The sequence below is a fragment of the Vigna unguiculata genome, chromosome 1, assembly GCF_004118075.2.
Source record: "Vigna unguiculata cultivar IT97K-499-35 chromosome 1, ASM411807v1, whole genome shotgun sequence".
NCBI lineage: Eukaryota > Viridiplantae > Streptophyta > Magnoliopsida > Fabales > Fabaceae > Vigna > Vigna unguiculata.
The window spans coordinates 41,369,938-41,382,856 of record NC_040279.1 but is presented as its reverse complement, the minus strand read 5'-3'; the positions used below and the strand labels follow the sequence as shown (position 1 = coordinate 41,382,856).

The window sequence follows — 12,919 nt, the reverse complement described above, 5'->3', positions numbered from 1 at the left end:
GCACTGCTTAATTACGACACTATTAAGCACGACGGATAAATAACATACAATACAATGTTCGTGTGCAAATTGGTATTTTATTTTATAAAAATGTTGACAAATATCCTGTGAACATTAAACTTTAGAGTGTTTATGGGATAATATTATCAATGTATTTCTGCTGTGATTTTCAATACATAAACTATAATTTTTGACAATTTTTATTTATAAATGTTTTCACTAGCTTGTATTACCCCTTGTTTCCTTTTATGGATATTCTATTTGTAAAAAAATGTGAATGAAGATGACATGTTTGTTATTTTTAATGGATTTTTGGGTAAATGATGGAGAGAATTGAAGTGAGGGATGTGAGATTTTTTTTTCCTTTAAGACAAGTAGATGAATATTTTTTTTTTACTCTCATCTTTTATTTCTTTGATGTGGTTTAATGTGAGTAATTGATTATTTCAAAGAAAAAGATAATGATACATTAATCAATGACCCACACTAAACTATGAAGATAGTAAAGATCTGGAATAAAAAATGATAGTCATGATAACATTATCTCTTATTGAATTTATATAATGACCTTTGATTTTTTTTTTGAATTTACAACTCTTTATACACAATACCTAATACTCATAATAACAAAAATAAAACTAATACCAATAAAATAATAATAATAATAAGTTTAATGATAATAATAATAAAATATAAAATATCTAAAAATAATATTAATGGAGAAAATGATACAATATTTAAATATAATACTAATAAAAATCATGATGACAAAAATAATTAATTAATAATAGTACTGTTTATACTATAATCCAATATTTAATTAAGATTATTTTAATCATTCATGTTCTATTTTAAATTAATTACACCAATTATTAGTTTTATATAAAAAATTCATCCAAATTTTTTTAAAACTAATTTTAACTAACTACATCTTGTATTTTATTCATTTTAATCTTAAAGACAAATATCTAATCTTACCACTAAATTTATTAAAATATCTTTCTGTCAGGTCTATCAAATCATTCGCAAACTTTATCTTCAAATTCATTTATTCACTCTCCTCCAAATCAGTTTTATACACTCATATTTGTATTTGCTATGTGAACTAGCTAAGACGTTATACCCAATATTAAGATTATCTATTATATAAAAATATTAAAAGAAATTAAATGTTTTTGTTTTAAAATAATTTATAAATTTAATTACTGTGTTTAATAATTTCTAACATTTGATCTAATTTTAGGGGCACAATAGCATATCCCCCCTCCCCCCTCTTTCATTTATTCATTTTTAATATATTCATTCTCAAAATAAGTTATGTGATAAATTGTGTAACTGTCAAATGCTACTATTCTGTCGGGTAGAGAGGTGCATGAAAAAACAAATACACGAATGGATCTCAATCTATCTTCATGTGGTGACAGAGTGTCGTGTCACTGACAAACCTGCACGTGAAGTTTTGTTCACTCACTTGAGTCAGAAAGAATAGGAATTGACAAGCAACAATGTAACAATGAATATGAATGCTTCTACTTCACACTTGCTTTGATGGATCACTAGTTGAGATGAAAATAACAAACAAGAATGCAGCAAGTGGAGGGGGCACATCATCATAGTCCTCCAGAATGCCTTTTAGCTTATGGCCTACCAACAAAAATAAGGAGGGAAAAAAATAACTTTACAATTATGTCAAACACAACTTGGCATTTGTTACAAAATATATTAGAACCAGCACAAACCAATTGGCAGTGGTTATTATCCCAAACAGCCTCCAACCTAAAACCATAAATGCACAAGCACTTGGTTTATCTCCCATGTGTGGCCAAAAGGAAGTGCAGAAATGCTGCCATGAATTGAAGGCACAATTTTGACATTGTCCTCTCACATTATGATGCAATTGCACTTTGATTCCAGCTTCGGGGGCTTCATACTGTCTACTTTGTTAGGAAGCCCAACATTGTGTGTGAAAGACTCGCCAATATTTTCATCATTCTCAGCCTTGCCAGAATGAGTTTTGACATCAGTTTCCACCCTCCTCTGCTTGATCTTGGTCTTCTGGGATCTTGAAGTGCGTTTGCTGACAGCGCGGCTGCGACTATTTCTATCAGAATTGAATTTTCCCAAAAAGGTCACAGTCGGTTCAGAACCCTCAAATGGGTTGGAACATTCCTTTTCCATTGCTAATGTCGCAGCCTGATATGCAAGATCGTGCACAATGGAACTGCAAAAAAGGATTGTGTCTGTTGCCTCTTCAAGTGTCAAGCTCCTAGTATTGCCTGCACCTTGACACTCCACTGTAACTGTTGATCCCTCTGGCATAAAGCATTGAAGAACTATTAGATATTGGACGACACATACAAATATTTTTCCTAAGAAAGTTTCATCTGATAAAATATATTGCAGGCACCATGTACACAGAGAGGAAGAATATCTTAAGCGATAGAAAACTAAAAAGGCGTTCTTTGCTCCATGAATTTCATACAAGTTAAGGTTCCCCCAACAATGAAAATATAAATTCAGCTACGTTGCCGGTGAATCCTCAGTAAAATGACCTTAAATTAAAATTGCAAGCTGTTTTCAAAAAGTAGCCAGAAAGACCACAGAAAGCCTTACTCTTGACCGAGAAGTTGGAAACTAGGCTAATAAAACTGCCTGTAAAGTGCCCAGAACACATGAATGAGTATCAGAATACAAAGTGCAAAAAATACACCACTCACTTTACATTGCACAAAATGAATCAACATTTCCAAAAATCATAACTATCTGTTCGAGACAAAGCAGATTAACTGACATTAGATTGTTATTCTGCATATTTTAATATCTCAGAAAATTGCTCAAAATTTATGCTATGTATGGCGTCCTCATAAACAAGTTCAAAGAGAAGCGTGAGAAGTTATTATTCTTATCTCAGTCAGTTATCAGTAAATGTAATACTATCTTTCATTTGAAACTTTAATACAGTAGATGTAGATATCATACCAAAGCCATGGGACTCGGAGACATTGACCTCTGAAACAGAAGTGGGACAGGAATCACTGGAAGGATTTTGAGCAGAAGGTTCCCTAAAGTCATCAGCCCTCTTTGACAGGTCACCATTAACCATGTCAACCATATTCTCACAACAGTTTTCTCCTTCTATTTCTGCTTCTGTAATAGGGGGACAGTTGGTTGTGACCAAAGCCTCCAATTCATTAACATCGGAATTCTGTACATCATGTTTCTCTTGACTGGATAATTCTGGAGTCTTGGCTGATGTTTCTGTGTCTGAGACATCCTTGGCATTATTTGGACAATCATCAACATTTTCATGTGGCACACAATCCCCATGATTTGGAATTGATGTGACTAGATTGTCATCAGACTGGACAGCAGTAGCCTGACTTAATAATTCTGAGCTGCAACCATTATTCAATCTAGTACTATCATCACATTCAACTTCATCTTCCTCAACAGCTAAATCTATGGAAGAAGCATCAATTATCTCTGACATTGTGTTTGCCAAAGCTGGCATTTCTTGAAAAACTTGAGATACCTCCTCTACAAAACCATATTCTGTACTGCCTGTCTCTTGAGTTGCAAGACCTAACTCATGGCGAGAATGGTTTGAAGTTCCAGAAAAGGATGAAGCAGTGCTTGGAGGCTTGTTTCTCAAGTCATATCCACCATCCACATCGAGTTTCCTGCCACTCAACTGCCTTTGCACACGAAAGTCTGTTTGCCTAGTTGAGCCAAGATCAATTGAGGATGAGGCAGAATAACTACCGGGTCTTGTGCTTCTAAAACTGCTTACACTGTCTCTAGCAAGAGACAGATCATCGTAAGATATGGTTGTGGCAGTAAAACTCCTGCTCTGAACAACAGGCCCTTTATTGTTGCTAGTCCTTTTCAGCAATAGAGAAATGCCAGTGCCTTCTGTGGGGCCCACATTCAAATTAGGGCGATCACTTGAGTGATGCTTATCCCCAAATCCATTATTAGGCTTATTGTAATCAACTCCTGATTGGTTAATCTCTAGCTGGTTGCCAGATGTCTGTCTGCCTCCCTCCCCCAAAGAATTTGGAAGAGAATTGTTTTGTGAGTGATCCTGCTTTAGTTCACTGCAAGAAGTTTGACTTTCCTCAGCATCCTGCTCACCATAGGGAAACCTTAAGTTAACCACGTTAGTCTCTTCAGGCAGTTCCAATTGGTTTGCTTCAGATAATGTTTTTTCTTCTTTAGGAATGTTGGCTGCAATCAATGGAGTGTCTTCAGATACTGCCAAAGTTGTCTCTGGGAAGAAGACTCGCAACAATGAGGTTTTCCTGCTGCATTCTGGACACAGCCCAATATTCTTCTCAGGATTATTAGTGACCTCATAACGACAACCACAATAAGAACAGCGAGCAGAATTTTCAAAACTATCAGTATCAGAAATGCCGCCTCTAACCCGTGAAATTTCTGAACTTTCATTAACTCTAGTGTCAATGTGAATGTGGGATATAGAATCCGCAAATTCAATTGGAACTAAAACAGTCTTTGGGTCTGTGGTTTCATTTTGCATAACATGTACTGATTCCCTTTTAATCTCTTGCTCAATTTTTGCATTTAATGCATCAACCTTATCAAAGACAAACACTTCATGCATATCAGGATATAGTATCTTATCAGCTTCACTTGTCATATCATCTTGATTATGTTCACTCCCTTCCGTGTCCAGTGCAAAGGTTGTACCTTGATCAGAGCTCGCATTGCTGCTTGTTGTAACAGATGAATTCCTGGATACAAGGGAACGATGTGCAGAATTTGCTTTTCCAGCATAAAAGGTTGTACTCGGAACACTGGATAGAAGTGGCCTGAACATGTTCTGAGGAGTTTTTCTATCCTGCATAGCATTTTAACGGTAACTAACAAAATTGAGTATTTTTTATTAAATTTGACTATTAATCATGGCAATAGATAATTGAGAGAGTTGCACAAATAAAAGACCCAATAGAAATCCAGATTTCCGTGGTTAATGTTAACCAAGTGTTGACTTTGCTACAAGGATCAGCAGAGGTTTCAGAGTGTCAACCAACAGAAAAAACCCTGATATAATGATTATGCTTGGTGCAAATATGTTATTTCGTATGCATATCCTCAAACAAGATAGAAGATAACTTAATAAGAAGCCATTACTTTGGAATACTTGTGTAATCAAATATAATTTAAAAATATATGCAGATAGCACATGCACGCACTAGAAATCAAGCATAGAAAGCACAGGTAAAAATGTAAATATTTTGAAGATTGGCAGTCCCAAAAGAAAGTTGAATCAGACAACTTTCGATGTTGTGCATAGGAGGGTGGAGACAGAGGGTCGGCAGAAACATGGGGAAAATGCTTTAAAAGGAACTAAATCTCAAATTTGATGAAAATTAAACACACTTCACGATTCCGGTTAACCAATGCTGTTAAATAGCAATCCCATAATCCCCATGGTGGAATGTCATGGCGGACATTTTGCCAATAACCATAGGCAATTTGTGAAGTGAGACCAGCTATGGCATTTCCATGCCGTCATTGGCAGCAATGGCATGTTTATATGGAGGAATTTTGGCCTTCTGCCACATTCCACCATCTGCCATTTATAACACTGACAAACCAAGGAAGTTGTTTTAAGTGATAAAATGAAAAAATACCATTTGCCTGATAACTGAATCGAATGATCTTTTAGGAGCTGAACTTGGGGACATAATCCTGGCTGATTTCTTGGAGATGGTAGGATTTTTGTTGGTTGAAAATGAAGCACCCCTTCTTGAACTTAATCTGTCTACACTACCTACTGTGATGGATTGCAGAGAGTCTAGATCATCATCTCCAGATGATGCAATGGAACCTTTGCTGCGTGTGCTCAATTGGTCTCTATCATGACTCTGAAAAGAGCTACTACTCCTAGAAGCAGTTGGAGACATTGATTGCCTATTGAATTTGGAGGCAGAGTCCCTGCCATTTCTGGATGCTGGAGATGAACCTCTCACATATGATGCTGGTCGATCAGCCAATGATGTACGAAGATTGGGAGGAACTTCAGAAGAAAAGCCAGGAATATTAGTTTGCCAAGCCCTTATCTTTGGTGATGCAGAGTTTCCACGATTTGTCTTCACTGGGGAAGTTCCCCTAACTCCTGATGAGACAACAGAACCACTGGAGCCGGTGCTTATCCTACGGGGAGTATAAGTGGAATGCTTGGAAGCAGGTGTCATGGGCTTACTTGGAGGTGGAGATGGTCTTCTCGTTGGAGTGGCATATCGCACATTTGGGGATGGACTGGAATTTGGCACTGATGAAGGCCTTCCCCTCGATTGCAATGTATTCGCTCCTGATCGAGGGGATGGACTTAAGCGATTTGGACTTGCACTGCCCCTACTGCTTCTGTGACTTTTATCCATCTAAAACAGGAGGGCATTGAACATATGATGAATGATCAGTATATAAGCACAGTTACATTTTTTGAGATGAAAAAAATTCGGAGGACTTTTTCCCTTAAAGACACAACCATGATCGAATATAACAATATAAATGCATTCAAGCTCACCGTAGAAGATCTTGATATGGAAATGGGTTTACTCTGAGGCCTTCCTCTGCTTCCAAAACTAGTCAGTGATGTCTCATCATCTAACGAAGGAAACAGTGGTGTGTCTGGGGGCGTTAATAACCTTCAAAATGAATGGTACAGACATGACATCAGTGAGGTAAATGGTGATGATCAGAAATAAACTGATTCACAACAAAGTCTCAAGCTTTGTAATCAAGAAACTTGAATAACTAACAGCAAGAACTACAGGTAACTGGATACAGTCAGAATCAGAATTTTATATTCTGAGCACATTAAACAATGAAATCTACTAGTAAAGCTAAAACATGAAAAATGACCCACCAGTCGTAATCGTTCTTGTCACCATCATTAAGCAACTCGCTGCTTTCTCCTCGGCCATGAATGGAGATTCCAAGATTAACATCAGAAATATGTTTCAACTTTGTAGCTGTATAACCCCAGAAAAAAAAAATGCATGAATGTTAGCCAAAAGCAGCAACCAAAAATAGAAACATTCTCTTCGTATGATGTAAGTAAAGAAAATTACAGAATGAGTCCTCCAAATCATCGGTCAGCTGAAGCAGAAAGCTCTCCTTCTCTTTGGATTGCATTTCATTGAACAAAGTAAGATCATCATCCTTCTCCCGTAAGAGCAATCCACTCTCAAGACTGCGCCCACGTTTGTGACCATCAGCTCTTGGCTCTCTCCCTGGAGAGAATCTCAATGCTGGGGAAGGTGGCATCTCCACTACCAAATACAGTGTCACATAAGTGTCACCCCAAGCTCTCCACACAAGCCAAAACAATAAACCTTCTACACCCCAACGAGCAACCCATAATTAAGCTCAAGCCTACGACAAATTTAAGCACCAACCATCAATTCAGCGAGAAAAGAATTACCCACTTACAATATTCTCTTGGTTCATTAGATTAGATTAGTAGCACCCCTAAATACCCAATACACATTGCCATCAGAGTCAAGACGAATGAAAGCAAATTCGGCACATTAAAATAGTGACTCGTGGCAACAACTGTACCATTAAAATGCAATGCCTCCTCGGCATTCATTCAATCAATTCATATGCAGCAAATATCCAAAATCAAATTGACCCAGAAACCCTAAAACATTTCCCAGTCACAGATCCCAATTGTGGGGTTCAGAGTTAAAAAGGAACCTAATTGAAACCCAAAATTCAAGCTTGGGACCCACCAAGCCGCCATTGAAGTTGAAAGCAAGGTAGTAAAATTGAGCACTGTAATGAGTAACAGTAGTGGCAGTTGAGCTTGACTTACCAAATTTCCAAGCCAAAATTGCTTGCAAAAGAGTGTGGAATGTGGAAGAGTGCGCTTAAGATCCCAAGTTCGAAGATAAAACAGAGCTTAAATGTCAATTACAATGCGACGAATGTTGTATTAGACACTCGGATCTATAGCATTCATGGCCATGTCCAAGCGACCAAAGTACAGATCGAAAACTAGAATGATCCAACGGTTGCAACAAACGCCATCAAAGTGAAAATAAAAATAAAATTTTGATCCATTATTCTCTCCCCCTGCCAAATTCTTTAACTCTCCCTGTTAAAAAACACTCACAATTATAGAGTGGAAGAATAATACCCAAAACCTTTGTTTTTGTTGTCCTTGGATTTCGCTGCTTCCCTCAACAGCAAGCATCCAAGTTCTTTCTCTACCCCTTTTCCTTTTCTTTTTAGTTTTCTTTAATCCTTTTTCGTTAAACAAAGATACTTCCCAAATCAAGTTAGATACGTGACTAATATAAACCGTATAAACTTAGGAATTTAATCAAATACACCATTTTTACTTAGGCAACTAAATACATGTAATTATATATGTTAGCATAGTTAGCGTTGCTAACTGTTGTAATCATTATTTTAAGAGTTTCATCCAGATTCTTTTATTTTCTAATAATTGTTTCGGGAAAAATGGCTCATAGAGATCAAAGTATGACGGTGATGACAGTGTTGTGATCAATTTGGTTTATTTTTTTCACCCACACATAAGAGTCAAACAATCAAATTAAGAATGATTTAGAGAAGAAATAGGATCAAAGGGAAATAGTCAAAAAGAACACACTTTGTTTTTTTGAGTCGATTAAAATACCTGGAATTTGTTGGTATAAAAGTTAGTTAACTAGTTAGAACAACGTGTGTTTGCATACTTAGAATTTGGTAGGAAAGTTTATAAAACAGTTGAAATAAGATGTTATCGCGCGACAAAAAAAAAGTTACTTCACACTTACTGTGTCACAAAAATCAATATATAGAACCCTAATCTGACTATGTTTAAACACAGTTTAATGTCATTTTAATCGAAATTGCGTTTTTCATCTACTTTTATGTCGGTACATGAAACAAATCAATAATAATAATTAGCATTCATATGAGAAAAAAAATCTACAAAATTAAACAACTCGAGTACTATACCAATATTTAATATTCTCTTTCACAGCAAGAAATGGGAGAGAAATATTCATACATGAAAGTTTATTTTGCAGTCGTTAGTTACATTTATCATATTCAAAACATCTTTTGGCAAATACTATATATATAAATATATATTACATAATTGTAAGCAACAACTAAACCATTAAGGACAATATCAGCTGGATCAGTCCAATTAATATTAATGTGCCAACATTCGTTAGTTGTAATAACAATTAAACAACAAAAGATAGTAAAACAAAAACTAGAGACTATAATAACATGAAGCATAATTTGGCAATATAATATTACTGAACTTATCATACTGTGTTGACTCAAGATAAAATAATATCTGAGGAACATATAAAAAAAAAACACGTCTTTTATATTTTATTTTGGATTATACTATATAAAATGTGAGCCGAAACAAACTAAACTAACCAATCATTACATGCATGGTTTTTTTAAGCATATAATTTTATTTTCTAACTATAATATTGCTATGGAGAAGTAATATAATTTATCCATTAACATATGAAACAAAAATAAAGGTTTTTTTTGGTATATATCAATTAACATTATAAAAAGTTAGAAAATATTTTTAAAACTTTATATGAAATAATCTATTAAAAAAGAAAAATAATTACTTTTAACTCCCAAACAAGTCTATGTTAATTATTATTGTATTATGATATCTTAGATATACTGACATCTCAATAGTTATTACATACAAAAATTATTACAAAAACAAAAGGTGAGGATCACAACAAACAATGATAAAAAACATGAAAAAATAATAGTTATTATGAAAAATATTATAAACAACTATATATATACAAATTACTTATACTACTCCTGTGAATAAATTATCTACATAATTAAGAAACTTTAAACTTTACATGTATCTTATTAGTAATACCATAAATACAAGCAACACGTAATTTAATATAATTGGCCATAACAGCAGATAAAATAAACCAATCAATCAAAGACATTTAAACATACAAAAGTCGTTCACCCAATTGTATGAAATTAAAATAAAATATATTGATTATTATTTTGGAAAATAGCATGCAATTTTTTTAGTGAATTGTATGAAAATATCTTCATGTTCAAGTTGCTTTGTGCTCTGGCTCAACAGTGACGTGTAGAAAGAACCATTTCCTCACGTAGAGAGATGTAGAGTAGATGAAAGGTATTGTTGATACACTTTTTGGTGTGTTTCGTGATATTCATTATTTGTTTGCTGGCAATGGGTAACAATTATGATTACAAGTAAGCTTAAGGGTAGTTTTACAATATGAAGAATTGGATAAAGTGCATTTAAAGTAGGTTGGATAGGATTATCAAGTAATTTTCAAAACCATCATTAAGTGTCTCTCTTCCTTTTACTCTATGATTAGTTTTTATAAAGTTATCTTTTTTTTTTTTTTTTTTGCTTATCAATTTTACACCAATGCCACTGATTTAATTTTCATAATAAAATGAATTTTAATAAAATCTAACAACACATTCCTTTCAAGTTAAAGTCTATTTAAAACAAAATATAGTTTTATTAATTGTTAACATTTTTTATTAAGTAGGGCGTTAGTTAAAGAATGTAAAATTATTAAATATGTTTTTATTTATTAAACTTTGATATAAAATTAAAATTTCTTTATATCCTAAATTTTGATTGGATTTGCTTTATAGTTTATAACAATAAATACATATAACTATTCTAACATAAGTGAGTTAAATTTTTTAGATATATCAAATTGTATTTCAGATTAATGTTTGAGATTATTATAACATTTAACATGTTTTAACTCAAATGTTAATCTGAAATATTATTTAACACGTAAAAATATTTATTACTCTTTTGTTATCTTTGTTTATTTTTTAAATTTAGAAAGTAATACTTATCAAAATTGGACTTATAGATAAATTTTAATTTCACTTCAAGTTTTCTAAAGTAACATGTAACTTATTTGATATTATAGAAGATGTTTTAAGCATGTATTTAGTGTAGAATATGATATTTGATATTGAAAAATGATATTTTAATCCATTTTTTTTATCCACTTTTAATCTATTATTTCAATCACTATTATATCATTTTTTTTTAGTGATATGATGTGATGATCTAATAGTGATTGAAGTGATGAGTTAAAAGTGAATAAAAAAAATGAGTTAAAATATTGTTTGATATTATAGAGGATAGAACATGACCCTTATATTTTATTTTTCTCTGAGAACATAGGAGGATGAGTACCTGAAACTAATAAAAGATTATTTTCATAGGACACTGTTTTTTTTTTTGTTTTTTTTGTTAGAAATTAAAATAATAGAGTGGTATGCGAAGGATGTGAAACGTTGCATTGATGTCTGCTATATGTTCCAAATCTGAAAACAAAATTTGGAATCTGTCGTTATACAGTGGCTGCACATAACAAGCAATAAGACTTGGAATTGATTACAATGAAGTTTGGGACAAATTATTGAATTCCACACCAAATTCAATAAATGCTACATTGACAGATTTTTGGCACGTTCAAAACCCCCAGAATCTGAAAATGGATGAAAAAAAAAAAGAAAAAACACATGCGTAAAAATGGAAACTGAGAAACTGTATTAAATGTGTGGTGAATGTTACTTACTCTATTGGATTGTTATGGAGTGAGGTAATAAATAACCATGAGTGAGAATAGTTGTGGAATAATAAATCGAATTTATTATTCTAATTGTTATATTTACCGTTTAACTTATATAGTTGGACAGGGATTATATATGTTCTAAGTTAATTTAGATGGTTTATTTAAATTATAAGTTTATATTCAGTGTCAACCTTAAAAAAATAACTTTAATTTTAGTTTTGGATTAATGTAATAAATATACTAAATTTTATGTTAGGTCTTAGTTTTGTTTATTCACTATAAGAAAAAGTCAGTTAAATAGTTTAAGTTCATATAAACAATAAATATTATTATTTTCAAAATAGAAAAAAAAAACAGTTAAATTAGTGTGAGTCAAAGATCTACATTATCAACTTTTGTTTTTCCAAAAACAAGGACAAGATCAAATCAAGTTACTAGCAGAACAACATGTTCCAATTATCAATTGGGACAAACCAATGTATCACTTCCAACCAGAATACTTGTAAATTTAAGAACTGTTATTGCAGTTGAAAAACACATAATCATGATTTTAACTATTTCCAATCAGTGAGAGGAAGCACATACGATAATGAATCAAAAAACTAAAGCTCCACCAAAAAGTTAGAACTATCACAGTCAGTGGAATAATGATGATGGGTTTGTCAAATAATCAAGTGACATGTCCTAATTAGTTGATTTGAAGTTAAAATTGCTCTAAACTAGAATAGTATTTTATATAATGCCCAAATGGTGTTAAACGATAAATCAATTGTAGCAGGAAAGTTTGAGAGTAGATAGATTTTTGTGGGACAGTGTGGGAAAAAGTTAGAAGAACAACATAGTTATCATTGACCTGACTCATACGTGTTGTAGGGAACTTAAAAGGCTACGTGCCAATGATTCAAACGCTTTCATTTTGTTTAAATTAAAAACGATAAGGTAATTCTTCTTTCTCAGTGAATTTTAGAATTAATTTATTTTAAAATTTTAAATTAATTTAGTTTAGAATTTCTTTAAATACGTTAATTTAATTTTTTAATCAAAATTTATTAAATTTATTTGATATTTTAAGCACGTTTTATAATAATATTTGATTTAACATTAAAATAAAAATATGTCAAATAGTATAAACAACTCAAAGACAATCCTGAAATACATACAAAATATCAAATAAACCTAATAATATTGAATTAAAAATACTAAATTCACGTATTTCGAGACATGAATAACTAAATTAGTCTAAAATTTCAAAATTGACTAATTACAAAATTCACTGAACGTTAAGGGAC

The 12,919-nt window shown here is 32.7% G+C and overlaps 1 protein-coding gene across 2 annotated transcripts; it reads right to left on the bottom strand.

Moving 5' to 3' along the window:
• Positions 1-1,508: 1,508 nt before the first annotated feature.
• LOC114180246 lies at positions 1,509-8,298 on the bottom strand. 2 transcript variants are annotated; one of them, XM_028066540.1, is made up of 7 exons: positions 7,847-8,298; positions 7,101-7,301; positions 6,896-7,001; positions 6,554-6,674; positions 5,658-6,407; positions 2,980-4,861; positions 1,509-2,312 (listed from the first exon to the last, which is right to left on the bottom strand). In XM_028066540.1, exons 2-7 carry the CDS (start codon positions 7,294-7,296, stop codon positions 1,882-1,884), a joined length of 3,486 nt encoding a protein of 1,161 aa, XP_027922341.1. In that variant the 5' UTR covers positions 7,297-7,301; positions 7,847-8,298; the 3' UTR covers positions 1,509-1,881. The 2 variants fall into 2 exon arrangements, with proteins under 2 accessions (XP_027922341.1, XP_027922336.1); XM_028066535.1 differs by having other exon boundaries at positions 7,101-7,404; positions 7,847-8,297.
• Positions 8,299-12,919: the final 4,621 nt, after the last annotated feature.